The 23,590-nt window shown below is 47.5% G+C and overlaps 1 protein-coding gene and 1 long non-coding RNA gene across 2 annotated transcripts; one reads left to right on the plus strand and one right to left on the minus strand.

Annotated features, from left to right (window-relative positions):
• Nucleotides 1-1,043: 1,043 nt before the first annotated feature.
• On the minus strand, nucleotides 1,044-4,120 carry LOC147966293 (uncharacterized). Its single transcript, XR_015608829.1, has 4 exons — nucleotides 3,848-4,120; nucleotides 3,004-3,654; nucleotides 1,780-1,942; nucleotides 1,044-1,308 (listed from the first exon to the last, which is right to left on the minus strand). It is a non-coding gene; the product is annotated as an uncharacterized LOC147966293 (long non-coding RNA).
• Nucleotides 4,121-16,042: 11,922 nt separating this feature from the next.
• Nucleotides 16,043-16,809, plus strand: LOC147966294 (putative E3 ubiquitin-protein ligase SINA-like 6). The gene is made up of 2 exons (XM_087530779.1): nucleotides 16,043-16,170; nucleotides 16,260-16,809. The coding sequence occupies exons 1-2, from the start codon at nucleotides 16,043-16,045 to the stop codon at nucleotides 16,807-16,809; spliced, it is 678 nt and encodes a 225-aa protein (XP_087386905.1).
• The last annotated feature ends 6,781 nt before the right edge of the window (nucleotides 16,810-23,590 follow it).

The raw sequence follows: 23,590 nt of genomic DNA on the forward strand, positions 1-23,590 counted from the left end.
TATAGCGCGTTTCAAAGAACGCGCTACTGCTACGTCTTCCTCATTTTTTCCCTTTTTCATTTATTTTTCTTTACATTATATATTTTTCCTTTCTCCTTTTTCTATTTATTTTATTTTCATTTACTTTTCTATTCGTTTTTCATTTTATTTTATTTTCGTTAGCAGTAACGCTTTAAGCATAAACGCGCGGCTATAAGTATATTAGCAGTAGCGCGGTTTCTGGAAGATCGCTACTGCTATGTGTAGCCCATCGGCTAAGTGATTGGAATTTTAGTAATAGCGAGTTTTCCGTGAGACGCACTACTGATATATGTCCATCTACAACGCACTTATTTTGCACGCACTACTGCTGTCTAGCAGTAGCGTGCTTTTTTAACAAGCGCTACTGCTAAAGTTGTGTGTATAACGTTTTCCCTAGTACACTACACCACGGTAGAGCTTCCGTGACACACCAATGTATCGGCATAGGGTACCTTTGCCGACATATAAGTTGTAGCTAACACCAATGCTGACAGAAGATGAAAGAGTCGGAGGACTTGCTGCGGGGAAAGGTATTGCCGACAGTTGTTTACTTCCCGACACTTTTTCAGTCAATATACACCCTACTTACGCCGACAGATGGTATGTCCACGTACACCCTACCTACGCTGACACTTTCAGACAATATACACCCTACCTACGCCGACAGATAGCCTGTCCACATACACCCTACCTATGCCGACACTTTATTAGCCACGTACACCATACCTATGCCAACAGATAGTCTATCAACAAATACCCTACCTATAGTGACAGATATTGCCTTTGCCGGCATATAAATTGCTGGTAAAGTGATGTGTAGCAAAAACAATATACATATATATAATTATCTATATAATTATTAATGTCACAACCATAAGCAGGTTCAAGATGAACACATACTGCATAACAATGAAAATATGTTTAGAAACATGCATATACACTGAACGCAAGTTGACGAACACAACAATCTTAACAAAGCATAGTTTTGACCATCTTAACAATCAACCAGAACACACAAGTCACAAAAGGATGAGCACTATTTGCTGGTACGAGAGACTTCAACTAGATGGTCTATCTCCATAACACACAAGTCACAAAAGGATGAGCACTATTTGCTGGTACCAGAGACTTCAGCTAGATGGTGTAGCTCCAGAACAAACAAGTATGTATCCACATGCACAGAGTGCAAGCTCCAAAATATCCGAAACATCAACCCATGATTACAGGTTGGTTGGAACATAAACACTGCAAAGTCATCACGTCCATGTGCACCAGTTAGCTAAGTGCCTGAAATTTTTCACAAAAAATTGTCAAGAAACTGGAATCAATTCAAGTTGCTCAAAGCTCATATGTGGATTAACACATATTTGATCAATAAATGATATCATAGTTAACAATATAGTTTGTACAGAAGTTATAATTGGATCACATGGTACTATATAGAACTATGTTCATGTGCTTGCACTTTTATCAAGGATGAAGGCATTGACCATCCAAAACAGAGTTCCTACAACCTAGTAGCTTATTTTATAGCCCAGTACATAAGCATTCACTGCAGAAAAGACAACCTCTTTCGCAACCTCTCTAGATTTTCATGATTACGAGCTACATAACCATGGATAGAAAAGGAAACCATGACACATATATACACAAGCAATTTAGTGTTAACACATAGGCTAGCCAACCTTGCAAAGTTACATTATAGAAACTGTTATGCAATAGCATGTGAGCTAATTACTACTGAAACAAAAAATGTACTTAGTAGTAGCCCACTACAAGTCGTGGCCCTGGTTCCCGGTGAGGTAGCCTTTCCATCCACCATTTGTTTTCTGCTGCATGTGCGCGACCATGTTTCCCAGGGAGGTAGTCATCTGTTCTCTACCCATTGCTCATGCTGCATGCTGGTGGTCGTGGTTCCCGGCTATTGTCGGCAAGACTAAATGAATTAGTAATTTGTTTCTCATCAGGCATTGTAATTATGACAACTATATGTAATCACACTACTTGCATCTATTTTTTACTCTAACCAGCGAGCGTGCACGTGCAATGCACGTAATACCAAATGAAGATATTTTCTCATTCATCCTAGTTAAGAGGCAATTATTCAAACAAAATCTACAAAAATATATAATAAATATACTACACATTCACAACATTGCATAGCATTCACAACTCCCTAAATACTCCTTCCGTCCCAAATAAGTGTCTCAACTTTAGTACAACTTTGTTACAAAGTTGAACACTTATTTTGGGACAGAGAGTAATACGGAATTGCCATTAACCACAAACTACAAAGTCTATACGAAATAACCTAAAACTGCGAAGTCCAAAAATAATATTCTAGTTTTATCTGAAAGAGTGAAAGAATAGTATATAGTTATAATTAACAAAAAGATAATTTCTACAATATAAGCTTGAGACAGATAGAGGTAACTATCAAGGATGACATGTCAAATTACAATGTAGATAGAGTATAATGCAGTATGTAAAAATATTCTTATATGCAGAGTGATCCCGAGAGAAACAATGGCAAAGCACTGACTAGCAGGCGCTTGTATAACAAAGTAGGATCCCAGATCAACCCACAAAGAAATAAAAAGTCCGGGAAATATAAATCATGGAACGATGCAGAGGCTGAGGAACCATCTTCCATTATCTAACAAATAAGATAAGCATATGAGTAGAACAAATGGAAGTTTTGGATCCATGACCATTGGTGAGATCTCCAGTCATTGCAAACTTCACACATATCATGACGGCAGAAACAAAAATAATGTTCCGACAGAACAATGTTTGGGCACTCGAGCATGCTGATAAAATTTAATATGCTAGAACAAAGGTAGGAAATTTTGTAAAAGTAATGGTTTCGGTGAAGGTCATATTAGCCCATGGGTTAACCACAATAGCAACCAATCAGTCCATGGAGTAACCAAAATAATAACATCCACTACAGAGTGGATGGGTAGGGAGTGAGCGGCAAACCTGAAATAGTGTTACCGGGCCATGGGGATGACCTTGCGACATTGTGGTTGTCGAACCATCATGCCTGCTGAAGCTCCTTCTGCACCATCTCTTTTCCTTGCCTTCAACAATCACAAAATTAAGCACAAGCTGACAACATCATAATAAATGAATTTTTCTTCAATAATAAACTAACTTGCAGTACAGTTCTACAAGCAGTTAAGACAATAAAGCCATAGGAGAAGATTTGGAAACATAGAAGTACAGGGAGATTGAAAACACAAGCCTGATATGTTCTTCATAACAGATAATTTTGATTATTTGTTCTAAAGCATATTGACTATGTCCTGAACTGAACCAAACTGAATTATACTGATTAATTCTGGACTAACAACACTCTTCCAATATATCAACCAGGAAACAATTCGAAGATATACAAATAAGATCAACCTGAGCAGTTTACTTGCTACTCACAAGAGATACAAAATTTCAAATTGGCTTCAGGAAATAACATCATTGGTACATCTATGCCTTATGGTGAAGGGTGTCGCTAATGGTCAAATATATTACACTTCATCGAGAAACATCAGAACACCGAAGCAAATATTTTTTTATGGTACCAGCTTGAAGTTCAGATATCATTTTGTTGAACACCTATCCACCTGTATGACACTGCACATCAGAAAAAAAAGAACCATCACATAGTCTAAATAATTTATTAAAATGTCACATTAATTTAGGGTACACGATATAAAAAGTCCAAGTGTATGCCTAATTGACTTCAAGACCATTAGAAAATAAGGTGTGCGGCTCTTACACATCCTCACGTATAGAGAAGGAAATCTCAGGATGATTTGATGCTTACCTCAGGGCACGGCGATGGATGGCTTCGAGAGGGGCGCAGCTCAAAGGGGATGGATGCCCAGCAGCAGCAGGTCCCGTTGCAGATCCGGCAGCAGCGAGAGCCCAGAGATGGAGCCCCGGCAATAGCAGGTGCGGCAGCAGCGGGAGCCAGGAGATGGGGCCCCGGCAGCAGCAGGGACGGGTATTGGCGAGGACGACGGCTGGATGTCGACGGGTCGGCCCGAGGACGGCACCTGTATCTGGATCTCGAGGACGGCAGCTCGGTCTCGGGATGGAGCTCGGGGGGGGGGGGGGGGGGGGGGGGGGGGGGGGTAGGGGTGGAGTGCAATGACGAGTGGATGTCGGGGTGGAGCTCGGGCGCGGGGGAATGCTAGCTCCGACACGACGGCTTGACGACAGGGTGGAGCACGAGGCCGGCGGTAGGATTGTGGATCGAGAACGGGGGCGGCGGCGGGAGCCACTGGTTAGGTTTGTGGAGTCGGGTTCGAGTTGGGGCTTGGGGATATTTTGCACGGGGGTGAAGGATATTTTGCATGAACACCCAAAAAATTCCCCCCTCGCGCGGAAATCATGCGCCACAAGTTTCCAACCTTTAGTCCATTGACACGTGTCCATCTACGCCAACACCTAGTCCGTGTCCATACACCCTATGTACACTGACACATTTTAGGTCGCTAACACTACAAAAAAAAGATACATCCGTGACATTTTGGGCAGAACGAATTTTTTTCTGTCATACATATGTCACTTCTATGACGATAATTGTGACAAAACCCGGTATCATCATAGATGTGGTGAGCTCCTACTTCTATGACAAAAAATCATGTCAGAAAATGGGCTTTTCGTCCTGGGCGGGCCGTAGACGCAGCTGCGTGACATTCTTTGAGCCGTCCACGATGGAAAAAACCATGGTAGAAGCGAGGGCGAGGAAAATTTCGGCGAGTTCCCGGTTACGGTGGGAGGTCGGGGGCCGAGCGATGCGCGTTTCTCTCGTACACGTACGCGCGTGTGTGCGAGGCGTTGGCTCTAATTGAACCCGAGCGAGGCGTTGGTCTCTAACTGAACCCGAGCGATTGCACTGCAGGCTATGCGTTACTGAACCCGAGTGAGGCGTTGGTCTCTAACTGAACCCGAGCGATTACACTGCAGGCTATGCGTTACTGAATCCGAGTGATCGATCGATGGCTGTTAACTGAACCCGATCGAGCGATTCCTTCGCTACTGCTGCTAACTGAAGCCGATCGATGGGATGAACCGTGAGCGTTGCGGGGGAAGGGGGGTTGGATGACCAGTGAGCGGTGCCGTTGCCTCTGGATGAACAGGACCCCATGGTGTGATGGAGGGCTGGATGAACAGTAGACGGTGGAGGGGTGGATGAACAGGACCCCCGTGGTGTGGAGGGCTAGATGAACAGTAGACAGTGGAGGGGTGCCCGTGGAGGGGTGGATGAACAGGACCCCGTGGTGTGGAGGGCTGGATGAACAGTAGAAGATGGAGGGGTGCCCGTGGAGGGGTGGTTGAACAGGACCCCGTGGTGTGGAGGGCTGGATGAACAGTAGACGATGGAGGGGTGGTTGAACAGTAGCCGGTGGAGTAGCGTGCGGTGGAGGCTGGATGAACATGAGCCCGTGGAGGCTGGATGAACAGGAGCCCGTGGAGGCTGGAGGAGGTCGACGGTGGAGATGAACAATATCCCATGGAGTCCCGTTTTGCGGTACGCCACACCCCTCCCGATGAATAGGACCCCCGTTTCGACCGTAGCGCTCCAACACAAGTCCGTTTCGTCCATTTTGCGGTACGCCACACCCATCCCGATCAACAAGACCCCCGTTTCGACCATAGGAGGTCCGTTTCCTCCGTTTTGCGGTACGCCAGACCCCTCCCGATGAACAGGATCCCGTTTCGAACATGGCCGGACGAACACAAGGCTGTTTCCTCCATTCTGCGCTACGCCAGGCCTCGTTTCCATCGCCTGTTCCGTCCAAGCCCTCCCAATGAACACGACGCATTCCATTGCCTCCCCATGAACATGGCGCATTCTGTTGCCTCCCCATGAACACGACGACGACGCTATTTCTCCGTTCCGACCCAGCCATGTACACGAGCCCTCGCCGTACGTATGCACCAGTAGGCGTTCAAGACCCCGCCCGTATGTACACATACGTGGCCATATTTTCTTTCTTGCACCCTGGCCGCTGTACGTACGTGCACATGCTACGTGCGCGCCTCTACTAAGACACGTGCGCGCCTCTACATCGACCAGTATATATGTACGTACACGTTCCCGACCAGAATTACAATGCTACGTACGCTTCGACCAGGTGGGTCCCGACTGTTAGGCACTTCCTTTCGTGCGAATTTGTAGCTGGTGGGTCCCAGCAGTCAGGGGTAAACGTTTTTTTCTCAAAATACGGTGGCCCATCCGGTGGGTCCCCGCTGTCAGGTGGAGGAATAATTATTTTGCACGTAATAAGGAGGCAATTCCTTGCTGCGGCCATGGACCCAGCTATCAGCCTCTCCACGTACAGTCCACGTCCGATGGAAGCCGTTCCTTGACCAAGTTGACCATGCCGCGCCGAGAGCACCAGGGCGGTGGACGACGGCGAGGGCTAGGAAGGGGACGACGCGGAGCCAGGGAAGACGCGGCAGTGGATGCCCACGTGTAGAGGAGTACGAGGGTTCACTGGTTCGCTGCGGTGTGAGGCTGCCGTCGCCGCAGAATAACATGGGGCGTGGGTAAGTAGAGGGATGACCTGGCCAGCGGTGGGAGTAGTAGGGGGCGGTGAGGCCTCCGCCACATCGCAGCCGACCACGGGAGGGAGGAGCACGAGGCACGACCGGTGCTGGTTTGGGCGGCTGGAGCAAGAAGACCAGAGGTTGAAGAAGCACTACGGTCGTTGGATGGACATCGTACGGTCACTGGAGCTAGAATCGTGCATATTGACTAAGTTGACAAAGCCATCCGTCCCCGTCAACTTAGTAGGCCCACAAGTTAGCCTGCCACTATACTGGGTCCCAGCTAACAGGGGGAGTATTCATTTTTTTTGTGCGTAATAAGGAGGCACTTCCTTGCGTGCGAAGATATAGCTGGTGGGTCCGATCTGTCAGCGGCGGTAATTTTTTTTTCGCGAAATACAGAGGCCCTTTCGGTGGGTCCCTGATGTCAGGTGGAGGAATCATTATTTTGCGCGTAATAAGGAGGCATTTCCTTGTGTGCGGCCGTGGACCCAGCTGTCGGCCTCTCCATGTACAGTCCACTTCAGATGCATGTTGGTCGTTGACCACGTTGACCAGGCCGCACCGAGAGCACGAGGGCAGTGGACGACGGTGAGGCCTAGGAAGGGAACAACACGGAGGTAGGGAAGACTTGGCAGTTGTTTCCCACGCGGAGGGGAGTACGACTGTACGAGGGTTTATTGGTTCGTCTGCCATCGCGGGAGAATAACAGCAGGTGTGGGTGAGTAGAGGGATGGCTAGGCCAGCGATGGGAGTATGGTGGGGCGGTGAGGCCTGCGTGGCAGCACAGCCGGCCACGGGGAGGAGGGAGCAGGCAGTCCCGCCGGCACTTGTTTGAGCGGCTGGAGTAGGAAGAGAAGAGATTGAAGAAGCATGACGGCCGTTCGATGGACATCCAGCAGTCACTGCTTGTGCGTCAACCTTTTTTTAGGAAAGCCTCAAATCTGTGGAAAATAGCATACAACCCATCTGCCATTATTTCTAATAATTTACAGCCCATTTGCTAATTCTTAAGGTTTTTTTGGAGCCCATATTCTTTTTGTTAGCATTACAGCCCATATTGTGGCCACGGTTAAAAAATTATAATACGAAATTTTGCATATTTCTAATTACTGATAGGCCATTTTCTCGGCGAGCCGAATGAAGCTCTCTTCGTCTTGAAAGATTTGCAGCCCAACAGGCCTGACAAAGTGACTTACTTGGCAAATCACAAGAAAACCGGGCTGTGGCCGTGGACCCAGCTGTCAGCCTCTCCACGTACAGTGCTCTTCCAATGTAAGTCGGTCATTGACCACATTGACCACGCCGCGCCGAGAGCACCAAGGCGGTGGACGACGGCGAGGCCTAGAAGGGGACGACGCAGAGCCGGGGAAGACGCGGCAGTGGATGCCCACGCGAAGAGGAGTACGAGGGTTCACTGGTTCGGTTGCGGCGTGAGGCTATCGTCGCCGCAGAATAACAGGGGGTGTGGGTGAGTAGAGGGATACCCTGGGCCAGCGGTGGGTGTAGTAGGGGGCGGTGAGGCCTCCGCGGCATCACAGCCGGCCACGAGAGGCAGGAGCACGCGGCACGACCGGCGCTTCTTTGGGCGGCTGGAGCAAGAAGACCAGAGGTTGAAGAAGCACTATGGCCGTTGGATGGACATCGTACGGTCACTGGAGCTAGAATCGTTCATATTGACTAAGTTGACAAAGCCCTCCGTTCTCGTTAACTTCATAGGCCCACAAGTCAGCCACCCACTATGGTGGGTCCTAGCTAGCAGGGGGTATTCATTTTTTTGTGCGTAATAAGGAGGCACTTCCTTGCGTGCGAAGATATAACTGGTGGGTCCGACCTGTCAGCGGGGGGGACGTTTTTTCACGAAATACAGAAGCCCTTCCCACGTACAGTGCACGGTGCGTAATAAGGAGGAACTTTCCTTGCGTGCAACCATGGACCTCGTGGGTCCCAGCCATTAGGCTCTCCACGTACAGTCCTCTTCCGATGACTCTCGTATGTTGACCACGCCGCGCCGAGCGCACCGAGGCGGTGGACGACGGCGAGGCCCCAGACGAGAACGACTCGGAGATGGGGAAGACGCGGCAGTGGAGTCGCAGACGGAGAGGAGTGGGAAACTTGACTGGTTCGGGTGCGGGGTGGGCCTACACTCAGCAGAGAATAACAGGAGGTGCGGAGTGGAGGGATGGCCTGGTCGTCGGCGGGGTAGCGTTTCGCTGAGGAGCGCAAAACAACGCCGCTGGACGCCGAAGGCTGGAGCAGGCGGTTCCGGCAGCGCTGGGGGAAGAAGACGAGATATTGAAGAAGAATGCCGGCCATTGGATGTAAATCCAACGCCTTCTTAGGCTTCGACCTACTGGCCCACATGTCAGCCAGTCCATTTGTTTTTTTAGTCCATTTGGTGGGCTGGGTGAAACAATGATGTAGCATCTATGCAGCCCGTTTAAATCCCATTTCCATTTTTCTCGAAATCCACGGACTTGCTGGGCTGGCTGAAAATATCATGTTGGGCTAGATGGAGAAATGTTATAAAAACATAAACACATGATTGCACGTCAGTAAAATATTTGCAAGCTTATGTACGCAATCACTAGGAGTTAACTTGCCAAGTTATATATAAACAATTATTATTATTATTTTGTAAGAACTTTCAACTCACGAAATAAAATATCATTTTAATTTGATGAGTTAATAGTACATGGTGTATTATTATTTTTTAGGCTAGACCTGGGACAGTTGAGTTGGTTCTAGGGGAAAGTACTGGGAGAAACTCAGTTTACATCGAAAAAGAAAGTGGGAGAAAATTCAGAGACCTGCTGGGTCCACCCGAGGAGGGGAATATGTTGGGAGGAAGGAGATTCAAAGCACGGCAGCCGAGTGAACTAGTTTTTTTTACGGACAAGTGAACTAGTTTACATACCTAAGCAAATAGCCACTAAAAAAAGCAATCAGGTTAATGGGTTCTTAAAAGAAATATTTCACACAAAACAGATAATTATGACACATAGGCTAATGCATGAAACACTCAGATGATAAAGGTGCTTATAAACAGATAAAGTACAACATCTAGACCTTCCTGGCATGCTTGATCATGACGCTGCGGCTGTCCGTGTACTCGTCGGGATGTCGGCGGCGGCTGGTCGGATCTGCGGACAATACGGCAGGGAGGAAGAAGTGTCGGAGGACCTCCCGAGCCGGCGCTGTGTCAGAGAGAACGACACGGGCAGAGGATCGGGCCCCTCCGGCAGCTGTGGGTATCCTCCCTCGGCGGCGATGACCGCGTGAACGATGCACCTTTTAGTCCTCTACACACACCGGCCGAAGGGATCCGGCCGGATCTGTGACCAGCGGTGAGCAGAGAGAAAATGTTGCTACCGTATCTTGTTTATATCTGGAGAGGATGAGAGAATGAAGAGAGCAACCCTAGTAAAGCAAGCGCTCAGGCCCCTACGTCCATATATAGTGGAGTTATTCTCTTTTTTCTATCCACAACAAGCGTTTCAATTTGTGTACGTGGCATTAAAGAAAAGAAACTCTCAATTTAAGGTGACTACTGTACAACTCCTACTTACTACTATTAGTACTACAGTATTGTTCACTTGTGCTCCACGCCCCTCCATTCATTGAACAACCCCATGGGTGAATAAACATACAGTAAGTACTGTATTTATATATAACGAACAAGCTCGAACTATTTTCATGTAGTTAAAAGTTGAGGTCGGGGCTTTTCCCGGGCAGTATGCGCGGCAGTTTTCGGGTAGGCGGTTTGACAGAGATGCGAGGAGGGTGAGCGAGTGGGGCTGTGCGATTTGACGGCGCGTTACTGCTGGAAAGACTTTTGATATGACCGCTCACTATAGTCATGAATTACTGGCGCTTCGACCGGGGTGATGCCCCCCTTCCGTTCCGCGCTCTAATCTGGTGCATGACACGTCGACCCGGATGCTGGCTCTCCGGCCCACATGTCGGAGTAGTAAGACGGAGCATAGAATGATGCGGTATATACTAGTACTATACTACTCCTTCCGTTCCTAAATATAAGACTTTGGAGAGATTTCACTATGGACCACATACGGAGAAAAATGAGTGAAGCACATAAAATACATCTATATACATCTGTGTGTGGTCCACAGTGAAATATCTACAAAGACTTATATTTAGGAACGGAGGGAGTACTACTCAGGTCAGAGGAGTGTGAACCATGGCAGCCCAGTGAACCAGCAGTGCCAACCACGATAGCCAAGTGAACCAGCAGTAGAAAACAATGTGGTGATATGGCCATAAAATACAATGTGCTACGGTCCACACTGTAGCATGTACAGTAACACTCCTATTTGTTTGGATCCCTGAGTTAGAGCTAGTTTGGGTTGAAATAGCCTCAAATTATCGAAACAAGAGGGGTTAGTTTGAGCTAGTTCGCTCTAACCTAGCTAAAAAAACTAGCCCGGTGGAGAGGTTCTAATTGGGTTAGTTATCCTTGGGCCCACTAAAAGAGAACTAAAAAAATATCCCCTGCTCGCACCAGATCGCTTCCCCCCTCTCGCACGACTCCTCTCTGTTCCCCATAGGGCCGCTCGCCCTTTCTCTCCTCCTGCCCCCTCTCCTTCCGGCCTCCGCCGCCCTACTCCGGCCGCCCTCTCCCTCCGGCCTTCGAAGGTCGCCCCGCTCCCCCTTTACCAGTCATTTTTCTCCCTCTGTCGTGCGCGACGGCGGCTCATCTACCAGGGAGGTCGCGAGAGGGGTGAGTTTGTTCGTTCCTTCTCTGTCTCACGACCATATCATTGATCTTGCTTGCTCTAGCGCTAATTCTGATTTGGAAAAGTAGATCCTGATCAAACTTGGTATAGATTTGTGTTGCACACATGGAATTGTTTGATGCTGCTTGAGGAGGTAATAAATCTTTCTAGAGGCCCAAAGATTCAGGTCACCTTTCTACATATTTCAATTTCAGGCTCGCATTATTTCTAGAGGCCCAAAGATTCAGTTCACCTTTCTAGGTATTTCAATTTCAGGCTTGCATTATTCTAGAGGCCCAAAGATTCAGTTCACCTTTCTAGGTATTTCAATTTCAGGCTTGCATTATTTCTAGAGGCCCAAAGATTCAGTTCACCTTTCTAGGTATTTCACTTTCAGGCTTGCATTATTTCTAGAGGACCAAAGATTCAGTTCACCTTTCTAGGTATTTCAGTTTCAGGCTTGAATTATTTCTAGAGGCCCAAAGATCCATTTCATCTTTCTAGGTATTTTATTTACAGGCTTGCGTTATTTCTAGAGGCCCAAAGATTAAGTTCCCAGTCGGCGGCAAGCGGCCCTGCTACCCATGCCAGTGTCGACCTCAAATCGCAAAGGCCGGCGTCGGAGGGGTTCCCGGGGCTTGGGATCTACAGAGACTTCCTCCAGAGCGACGATGGTGAGCTCCTCCCTCTGTGCGTGAGGGTCTCCGGGCTCCCTCCCTATCGTGAATGACTTCCATGATGAGTTAGCTCATTCTTTGATTCATGAAGTGTTTTTTTATTTTGTGAAGCTTGATTGACGGCTTGTATGTTTAAGTGGGATATCTCATTTGTATGGACAAAGTAAAAAATTATCATGTTTTGCATGCTTGATTTGTATAGATGGTTCGTTTATGTCAATTGTGAGCGGGAGGAGGCCACAGAAGAGCCGGCCACACCAAGAGGGTGCTTGGATCCAAGGGACTTATTTTCGTCTGACTAAAAATAGTCTCTTTAAGAGGCTAAAGTTCCAAGCACCCCTGACTAAAGAGGGGTTAAAACTAGTCTTGAGACTAAAATTTTTTAGTCAGGGGTACCCCTACTAAAATGTGGATTAGTCCTCTCTCTCCTCATTTAACTCCTCTCCTTTAACACAGGCGAGTTCTGGATTGGAGGGTTCGGAGGATAATAAATGCTCATTAACTTGATTTTAGTCTCTTTAGTATTTGCATCCAAGCATGGGTGAGGCTAGCAAGTTTTAGTCCCACTACTTTTAGTCATGGAACTAAAACGTATCCAAGCACCCTCCAAATCCGGCAGGAAATACGGTCCAAAGTAGTCAAATGATTGAGATAGAGCATTTATTGTCAATCTAACCCTGCCATCCATACACCTCTTTGGTTTAGAGTTAGTTCAGGGTCAGAATCTAACTCTAACCTCTAACTGAGTAAGAGTTCTCGTCGTCTCGGTTCATCGCCATCATACTTTCCCCATTCCTGTGTTTTCAGTATCGTGCGAATCAAAGAGGCCCGTTTTTTGCGGGAAAAATCAAAGAGGCCCTTAGACTGGTTTCGGTCCGGTCATTTTTTATAAACGTGTTATGTCCAAATTTTAATGAGCGTGCTCCGGTTTCCACGAAAATAATCCGGTTTCATGTAGTAATTCATTCATTTATTTATTCTTCTGTGGGGGGTTTGCATGTAATTCGTGAGGTCTGAAATGTAAAGTACCCTGACATATGCTCCGAGTCGTGCATGCACTACGACCTAGATGCTCTATGTCCCACATGTCGGCGAATGGGAGCATGTGGAAATAACCTAGGAGTACATATAGGAGGATAAATGCGTGAAATAATATGTACTGTGAAGCGTAGCTGCGGTTCGAAAAGGAGACCTAAAGTGATGACAGCTATAGGTCGCACGCACCCAACTAGTGGTACTAGACATACGACTAATTTTTCCCTCAAAAAAAGAGGCACGAGTGCTCAGTACTCCTATTCTATAAACACGAGTCCCATCTAACAACATCGTCCGTGCTACAGCTAGCTCTCCTCCCTCGTTTCTCTCTTCTAATTCTAAACTCGGCCGACGCCCGGTGGGCGGGGTGGGTTTGCTCAACTGCGGCCCCACCTCACAGGGAAAACATTACGACTGGAATAAAAATGCCATATACTCCCTCCGTTCATAAATATAAGCCTTTTTAGATACTATTTCAAATGGAATACAACATACATATGTATATAGACATAGTTTAGAGTGTAGATTCACTCATTTTGCTCCGTATGTAGTAGTCACTTGCTGGAATCTTTAGAAAGACTTATATTTGGGAACGGAGGGAGTACTATACTAATAAAACATTAAGGCCACGAGGCGATGCAGTGCTGGTTATAGGAGGCAAGAAGAAGAGATGCATCCATCGACGACGTCCACCTCCTCGACTCAGGGCCCCGGCCCACCGAACGGCGCCTAAGTAGCAGCGGCTTTCGTGGCCAGGTCGACGTGCTTCTGAACAATGGCGTCCAAAGATTCCAGCCGCTGGAAGAAGGCCAACGTATTTCTATCCTCGCTTGCCTTGTAGTGGCCTATGTAGACGATTTCCTCGTAGACATGGATGTGCAGGTCGACGGTTTCTTGCATGGCGAGGCGCTGTGCGGCGAGCGCGGCCTCGAGGTGCACATTCTTCATCGTGACCTCCGGCACCTGCAGGGCCACCAGGGATTGAAAGAGTTCGTCACCATGGAGGACGATGAGGGTGGCAGGCAATGAGGAGCCCGGGCGCGCGGGCTTGAGCAGTACGGCAAGGTCGTCGGCGCGCTTCTTGACGGCAGTGAACTTGCGGATGGAGTTGACCATCATGTCGTCCATGCGAGAGGCGAAGCCGGCGTCGGCGAGGGCTACGATGCCTGCGGTCGCTAGCACCGTCTGGAAACGCTGCACGGTGCGGGGCCGACTGCCGCTCGCGTCCATCGCCTGCATAGGTGCTTGTGGCTTCTGGTCACTTGGTCTTGGATTGGAGTGAGCAGTGTTGCGCAGAGACTTGGGAGTAGATGGATTGGAGTGGTGGGGCGCCTTTATTATATGAGAGTCCAAACTCTGTTGCATTCACATCGTGCTCGCTTTATTCTGCTTCTCCAATTAATTCCCTCTCATGTAATTGAGGATGCATCATTGACCGTTCAACGTCTCAGGAACCCCTACCCTCTCCCTCAATGGCATTCAAGCACCTATGGACCCGTCGATGACGAGGTGCCTATGGTGACTTCATAAATTTCAAGATGATAGTGCCGTGCGTGTGTGCGTTCATAGGGGTGAGTGTATGCGCGTGTATATGAGCGCTTGTGTCTGTACTGTTTAAAAAAATGTAAATGCATGTCAAAAAGAGACTAGTCAGTATACTCAATATTGTGCACCTCGGAGAGGAAAACGATAGAATTAGTACGTATTTATTTAAGGTGCAGATTCACTCATTTTGCTCCATATGTACTCCGTCTCGGTGTAGTCTAGTCACTTGTTGAAATCTCTAGAAGGAAAAATACTCCTTTATTGTTTACAGGGCTATACTAGCAAGTAGTTGTACATACTAGTACAATAGTGGGTTCACATAGTAATTTTGTCTCATGTAAGAGCCTGGCTATATGTGTGCTCCAATGTTCGCAACTGCAACATTCGGTTTGCGCTTGGCTCTTCACCTCTTCGAGAAGACGAACAATGAAGTTACTACTACTGCTTCTACAGTGTCGAATCCACTGCTGCATGTCTGTCCACCGCGAGCGGGACGGATAGCTTATTGTAGAAGTACTACTAAGCAAAAGCCTGTCCTCGTTTGCCAGCAACCGCGCGCATGGGTGAGGGAGAAGGCGTGTAGTAAAATCAAGCTTCTCCTCGTTGTACGAGTTGACACGACACATCATAGCACTGGCCCCACATGCTTGCCTCTAAACTTGGCTGAAAGACCCGCAGTGTACAATATATTTGCTGCAACCTCTAACATTTACCCACCACAAATTAAAATATATGTGGCCGTATGCATCGTTCTGATGCAGAGACCGGGGAGTCCCCCCTTTAAAAAAAAACAAATTAAAATATATATTCCTATCTTGACCAGATGACCGTGCAAACTAGAATCACCAGGGTGTCAAGTAGGGCCAGAAGACTATTTTAATTTATTTTTAAAAACTTCGAGACGACCACATAGCATGGAGCCGACCCCAACGATTTTAAGCTTATAGGCATGGTACACGCTATCCTAGACTACTCTACACATGAAACTGCCACACGAGCGTCTGGGCTACGCTTGGCTCTTCGCCTCTTCGCGAAGTCGAACAATGATGGAGTACCAGTACTGCAGGGGAGTACTACAGTACGCTTCTGGCCATCTGACACCGATTGAACTGCTGCATGTCCACCGCGTGCGGGAGGGAGAGTGTGTAGCGAAAGCTTCTCCTAGTCTTGCCAGCCACCACGCTCATGGGTGAGGGAGGGACGCTCCTGCCTTTGCGTGTATGATACGTGGGCCCGACAGGTGTGTGGCCAACCTGTCATACAGCCAAAGGCAGGTGCAGTTAAGTCCGCGAGGGAGAGGATAATCAAACTTCTTGTTGATTTACGAGTTGACGTGACATATCAAAGCACTGCACTAGATATATTTCAATAATTTGCGTTTACCGATGCATTAATTACAACGCATGCATGCATCCCGTGACTCTACTTTTGATACTTGCTTTGTACTAATACCCCGACCCAAGTCGAGAGATGGTTGTGCATGAGGAGGGCGAGATCATGCAGACCGAACATGACCCGACGATGGAGCTCTCTGAGGTCTCGATGGACCTCACCGTGCTCCACTACCCCTTCTGCCTCCGCCCCTTGACGCCTCCAGTGTATGAGGTTCGAATACACCTCGTCCATTCGGCTGATTGAGCAAGGTGCAGGTTTCTTGATTGATGTGTTGTTCGATTGATTTCTGCAGTGCAAGGGAGGGCACCTGGCCTGCGCGGACTGCCGCGTACGTCGAGCGCCCCGAGAACCAGCGGCAGTGCCAGAAGTGCGAGCGCGGCGGTGGCTTTGACGTGCGGAACACGGCGGTGGACTCCGTCCTTTCATCGATGAGGGTGGAGTGCCCGCACGAAGCCTGTGGGCTCTACGTCACTTACCACAAGCTCACCGATCACCAGAGCGTGTGTCCGCTGGCACCCTGCAAATGCCCCGTGCCCGTCTGCGGCTACGAAGGCCTGCCGCCGGTGCTCTACCACCACATTAGCACCGTGCATCCCATGCCCGTGCACAGGAGCCAGTATGGCAGGGTGCTCCAGCTGCAAGTGCCACTGTCGGAGCCAGGGCTCTTGATGTTCGCGGAGGAGGATTGCCGCGAGTTTTTCTTGGTCGGCGGCGTGCTCGACATCGGCGTGCCTATCACCGTGTTGGTCGTCTGCTTCAGAGCGGGGGCATCCCCCACTGCCGCACTAAGTGGCCAAGCTGTAGGCGAACGGCCCGTCGGGGGAGCCCGAAGGCACGACTGACGCCGTCGAGGTGGAAATGGAGGTGACAAGCAGCAAGGATCCCGGCGACCTTCTTGACAGTTCCGCCCAAGCTGCTGGCCGGGGCTAAGCTTGTGTCCCTCCACATTCAGATTTACAAGCTCACGTCCTAAATGTTTCTACAGTGCCTTCTGTTTATCTTAGTAATATGCTAATATAGGGATTACCTTGGTCTACTTTAGCTTAAGAAATGGTGGGTTTTGGTGGCAATGCAGCAATTACTTTGACATCAGATCAGTAATTTCCAATACTCGAACGGATATTTTGTGTCTGTTGGATATAAATTTCCTTTGGGTAAGAAGTACTCAAAAAATTATGTTTAACAATGCATTAATTGCAATGCATGCATGCATAAAGTACATGCATTGGTCAATTTTATCTTAATACTTGCATGCAATGATTTAATGCACCTTGGAATCTGAACATGTGTTGGGGAACAACCAAATTGAGCCTTATAAAATGGAAAAACTAAAATTTTGAGATAAGCCCTATAAAACCGGAAAGGAGGGAGTAGAAAAAGAAGTACTCCATCCGAGAATAGCGCCGCACTTCGAAACTAGAACCGTCAATAAATTTTGAGCTTGCGTCTCGTCACATTCCAAGTTACTCCACACTATATTGAATTGCAAACCTGTTCACACCAATCACAACCTAAATGGTTTCCCACTTAGGAGTGTACTAGTACTCGGTTATAAATTCTAGTATGCCAAGATGACTGCACATTCCTCCTCAACTCCTCATCCACAAAAAAAAACAAGTCATTCACCATCCTTCCCTTGAGTCTGCCATGGCCAGCGTGAGTACTGGGTCAAGAGATTGCCACCAGGGAGAGGCGAGCATGGAAGCGGAAGCACGAGAGATGTCCCGCCTCGCTGCAAGAGCAGCCGACATGTCCCGCCGCGCGGAAGTAGCAGCACAAAGGTCCCGCCGCGCCGCTGAAGCAGCACGGAGGTCCCGCCGCGCCGTCGATGCAGCAGACTGGTCCGGCCGCGCCGCGGAAGCAGCAGAGATGTCCCGCCGCGCCACGAATGAAGCAGAGATGTCCCGCTGCGCCGCAGCGGCCTGGGAAAATTTCTCGCGGGCAGGCGACGACTGTTACAGGCGCATGCATGCGATCGTCCATAGCCAGATGGATCAGATCTCTGGCTGTGCGAGGTTGCAGGACAACATGAAAGCCTCATTTGAATAGGTTATCGGCGTACTAAGGGAGGGCAATGAGAGGCTCCGGGCCGAGCACGACCTGCTGAGGGAGAAGATCATCCGAAGTGCAGACCAGCAGGAGGAGACCAGTGCCTTGTTGAAGAGGACCGGCGTCATCGTCAAGAAACTTATGGACGAGAATGACATGCTCCGCAACGAGCGCCAAAGGCTAGTGGAGGAATCCGTGGATGTTCTCAAGCAGCATATTGAGGACACGAAAGAGCTCATCGCCGCTCGCTGCGGAGACTAGTTCCCGCGGCCTGCAGCAACGCATCAAGAAAGTAGAGATCAGCAAGCCAGATCCTTGTCTTCCTTCTTCTTTTGCCCTTGTGTATTTCAGGCGTAGCCACATGTGTATTTTTTAATTATCTTTCTAATTATGCAAGACAATTAATCGTCCTTATCTTTCTGTGGAAGATCAATGTTGCGAGGCTGGAATGAAGAAAACTCTTGCTGTGGCGACCCTGGCGTTGTTGTTCTTCTAGTTACTGTTGGGCTTCCTTCAGTTTTCTGGTTTCTTTTGATGTAATAATCGGTTTAGGATATGGATCGTGTCGTCGGTTGTGAAATGTTGGGTTCTAGCGCGGATGTTTGGTCTTTGTTGGCCTCTTGGGATGTTGCGATTTCAATCTGGTAGCTTTTAGTCCTTCGTGTTAGGATGGAGTTGTGCTGAACTTCTTATGAATTGTGGTGGTTTTCAGTAATGAAAATCGGAAGGGGTAAGCCCTTCTTTGATCAAAAAAATTAATCGTCCTTATATATTCATCAATCTTGCTATAAGTCGCAGTAGATGCTATATAGGTCCGTCGGATCTTACATCAAGATTCGTGCTTTAAGATTTTCTTTTTTCTCTCTTAAATCTCAGTCGAGTGAGACATAGCCACGCCATTAAATAGAGGCTCGAGCGCCATTAATGGAGACCTTGGGAGAGAGGTGGACGGCAGATGGAGGTCAAAGGGCTCTCCTCCCGATAAGCACGCGCAGGGGTCTGATCGCATGCCTCTCGTACTCAAATAGCTACCCTGCATGGCGCCTCCTAGCTAATAAAAAATGGGGTAGCGTGGTGGCACGTAAATGGTACTAGTAAGTAGAACGCCCACGGTTTCAATAATACTTGTGTTTCCGATTGTAACATGACAGCACTTGTTCCAAAATGACTTTGTTGATTGTTAATGTGTGCGCCTTCGCAAATCGGACTGCAAATTTACCACATCATGTTGGTGCCATGTCATGGCACCAAGCCAAGTTTCATTATTTTCATGCGTGTTTTGGATTTACAGGAATTAAAAAACTAAGTTTCTCAATGTTTCCAACCCAGCCACAACACCCAGAATTTTGAATTTCATTCCCATTTCTTGCATGGAACCTATAAATTTACCCGAGGACACACATGTGATTTTTCAACCAACTTTGGTGCACTGGAACATGTGCTTGTATTTCAAATTTGAATTATGCACACAAAGGTGACACGTTCCCTCCCAGAACCACGAGCCTTCTTGAGAGAAGCTCCGATTTGCAAGAAGCTTATACCGAAATTTGTTCCTATTCGGCCAATTTTTTTTCCACGACATGGTACTACCATGACATGACACCATGCCAAGTTTCATGATTTTAAAACCAAGTTTCTCAATGTTCTCGACCGAGCCACGATGCCCAGATGTTTGAATTTTATTCTCATTTTTTGCATGGGACCTACTCGAGGACACAAATGTGATTTTTCAAATGTAGAAATTCACCCGAGGACACAAATGTGATTTTTCAACCAACTTTGTTGCACGGGAGCATGTGCTTGTAGTTCAAATTTGAATTATGGACCTTAAATGACCAAAAACTCAATTAATGTGTAAATAAGGCCAAACGAAGCTGGAATAATTCCAAAATTTAACAGGGCACTCATGTAGTTATATGTTGCCTTTGTAAATAAACTCAAGGGGGACAACGTATATCGTTTCGCACTAAAAGGTGGCATGTTCCCTCTCAGAACCACAAGCCTTCTTGAGAGAAGCTTCGGTTTGCAAGAAGCTTATACCAAAATCTGTTCCTATTCGGCCATTTTTTTACCACAACGTGGTAGTACCATGACATGACATCCATGCCAAGTTTCATGATTTTCATATGTGTTTTGGATTTACAAGAATTTTAAAACCAAGTTTCTCAATGTTCTTGGCCGAGCCCCGATGCCCAGACGTTTTAATTTTATTCTCATTTCTTGCATGGGACCTAGAAATTCACCCGAGGACACAAATGTGATTTTTCAACCAACTTTGGTGCACGAGAGCATGTGCTTGTAGTTCAAATTTGACTTATGCACATTAAATGACCAGAAACTCAATTAATGTATAAAAACGACAAACGAACCCGGAATAATTCCAAAAGTTAACAGGGCACTAATGTAGTTCTATGTTGCCTTTGTTAAGAAACTCAAGGGGGAGGGGGCAGCATATATCGCTTCACACTCAAAGGTGGCACGTTCCCTCTTAGAACCACGAGCTTCCAAATCGGCCCAATTTTTTACCACAACATGTTAGTGCCATGACATGACACCATGCCAAGTTTCATGATTTCCAGGCAAGTTTTGGATTTACATGAATTTAAAATCAAAGTTTCTCGATGTTCTCGGCTGAGTCATGACGCCCAGATGTTTGAATTTCATTCTCATTTCTTCCATGGGACCTAGAAATTCAACCAAGGACACACATGTGATTTTTCAACCCACTTTGATGCACCGGAGCATGTGCATGCAATTCATATTTAGATTATGCACACTAAAAGTCCAGAAACTCAATTAATGTATAAAAAGTCCAAATGAACCCGGAATAATTCCAAAATTTAACAGGGCACTCATATAGTTCTATGTTGCCTCTGTAAATAAAATCAGGGGGGAGGCAGCGTATATCATTTCGCACACAAAGGTGACACGTTCCCTCTCAGAACCACGAGGCTTGTTGAGACAATCTCCGGTTTTGCAAGAGGCTTATACCAAAACTTGTCCCAATGCAACCAAAAATTATACGTATGAAAACAGGGTTTAGATTATCCCAAACATCTCGCTACCTAGACCAATAATGTACTATGATTTGAATTCAACATAAAAGGGATACAAATATTTGAATTGGAGAGCATATCGTACATGTAGTTCACAGTGAAATATGATTACTGCTATATGTATGTTTTTTGTTATCAAGATAATATTTAAATTATTGTATAACTTGAGAAAAATCGTATTCAAATAAGGAAAATTGATTCAAATTTAGTCCATATGGTAGATGACAATATATATGTTCACATGGTTGAGTAAAATGTTCATATATGATGGAAGATCAAAATGTACAACTACATCAATTTTAAACCGCAAGGTCACCTAACGATATATTCGAATTCAACATAACGTGGATTCAAAAATTGAAATTCGAGATCATGGCATCTGTAATCATATAAAAAGGGACATTACTCTTTCTTTGGTGGGAATTGATTTGTTTTTTGTTGTTGTTGAGGGAAGTGCGAATCGATTTGGTACTGTGCAGGGTAATCTTGTTCTCCCGATTTTTTTTACATTTTTCTTGTAGTTTTTTCAATGGCATCTATAGCAATATAGTAAAAGGGGACATGACTCTCTTGTGTCTTGTATGAATTTTTTTTACACGTTAAGTTTGTTCTGCCGAACAAGGAATCCGCACCTTGTTATCTCGAAATTTTCAAGCTCGAGTATCTTTTGTCTCACCTGCTTTGAAACTCCCACTTCTTCAACCCACGCCGCGCCTTGTTATCCCGAAATTTTCAAACTCGAGTATCTTTTGTCTCACCTGCTTTGAAACTCCCGCTTCTTCAACCCGCGCCGCGCCTTGTTATCCCGAAATTTGGATGCGTCACAAGAACTCCCTCCTCATCCGCAATCGCTCCCGCAGCCCAGACACGCGAAATCCCCCTTCTACCCCTCAGCCGGAAATGAAGCTCCACGTCGCGGTGTCAAAACCGGTGGGGGTACGCTGGTAACTTACCCTACATTTCGGACAAGCGCGACCCTAAGCTTGCCTCCCCCCTCCCCCTTCGCCCCCCATTCGTACACCGAGGCCGCCAAAACCAGCGAAGCCCAACGCTCCTCCGTCGGCCTCCCGACCGCCGCCCAGCCGGAGACTCTTCCCTGACTACGTCGTCCACCGCAACAGCTCGCCGTTCCTCATCCGCCGCACCGGATGAGGATCCGTTGTCGATCTCGTCGTCCCGCCGGATCAGCCGCCCCATCCTCCACCTCCAAGGAGCTGCCCCGATGTTCGCCTCGTCTATCGCGCCACCTCAATCCCCACAACGCCGTCTTGACCTGCCCCACCGGAACCGCAGCACCCTCACCAATTCCACCGATGAAGCCGAGGCCAACTCGGCGCCACCAAGGAGGTTCTGCACTCACCGCTGCATTTTATCTTTTATTCGATCTCACGGGGCTGCCGGTGCTCGATATCGAGCAGACATGGCGTGTCTCCATCGACGGCGCCGTCGCCGGCCACATCATCCACGACGTCTCTCCCCCATGTCATTGCTTCCTTGGCGGCGACTTCCACAATGGCACTAGCTGCAGCTGCTCCGGCTCTCGCTCGCGCTGCCGCTATATTCTTGCTGTCGGTCGCGCTGCTGCACTGCTCCTGGTTTCGTTCGTGTTGCTGCTATGCTCTTGCTCTCGCTTGCGCTGCTGCTGCTGCACGACCTCCGAAAGCTACAGGAATTGCTGCTTTAGCACTTGCTCGTGGTGCTACTGCATGACTTGCTCTCTGCTAGTGCGTTCCCTGCTCGAGCGTCTGCTGATTTAGATCACTACTTCTCTGCTACTAGTGCTCAAACGCCCTAAACATCTATTGCAATGCTCTGTTACTAGTTCAATCTGTTTCGACAGTAAAATTCAGTTTCAACTTTGATGTTCATTTTATTCAGTTAAGATCAGAGTGAACAGTACTTACAGCATCTGTCGGAGCGGCCGTGGCGCGGCTGATGCGTTTTACATCTAGCACTTTTTGGTGATGTATTTTACATCATCTATTGCAGATGATATTAGGGTCCCACTTCGGATTAACGTTGTCTATCTTGTCATGCTTCAGCCTCGTCGCTGTACACCTTAGCGGAGCTGCTCCAATGACGGAACCGTCCATCACAGCGGAGCAGTACCCTCGGCGCCGTTTCCAGAGGCCTCGGATTTTCTTCCCCGCCTTCGACAGTAACACCAGCATCATCACCATCCTCCACGTCCAAGCCAATGATGCTGAGGTCCACAAGGCTATGCCAGAGAAGTTGTACACTCGTCGCATCACTTTGTTTCTCCATTCATCTGTTCTTCCAATTGACGTGAGCCAAACACCCAGGTTGACTGAAATCCTATGTTTCCAAATGCTCTATTTTGCACATGCATTCCTATCCTATTCCTGTGTTTTTCCTGTCCCTGCATTTATAGAATCCTCCAATTCTAAGGAGCCCTTACAGATTTACTTCTTTTTCAGATAGGCGTCAAAGAAAACTCTGTGTGTTATGTCTTGCTCCTGCCGTGCCGTCATCCAGCCCACCTGAGGTGCACCATCGA

Source organism: Triticum urartu, chromosome 6A (assembly GCF_056163025.1).
Source record: "Triticum urartu cultivar PI428250 chromosome 6A, HENAU_Tu73, whole genome shotgun sequence".
Taxonomy (NCBI): Eukaryota; Viridiplantae; Streptophyta; class Magnoliopsida; order Poales; family Poaceae; genus Triticum; species Triticum urartu.

Coding starts and splice junctions, on each gene's coding strand:
- LOC147966294 (XM_087530779.1), top strand. CDS start 16,043: ATGGTTGTGCATGAGGAGGGCGAGATCATGCAGACCGAACATGACCCG. Junction 16,171..16,259: donor CGCCCCTTGACGCCTCCAGT/GTATGAGGTTCG, acceptor TGATTTCTGCAG/TGCAAGGGAGGGCACCTGGC.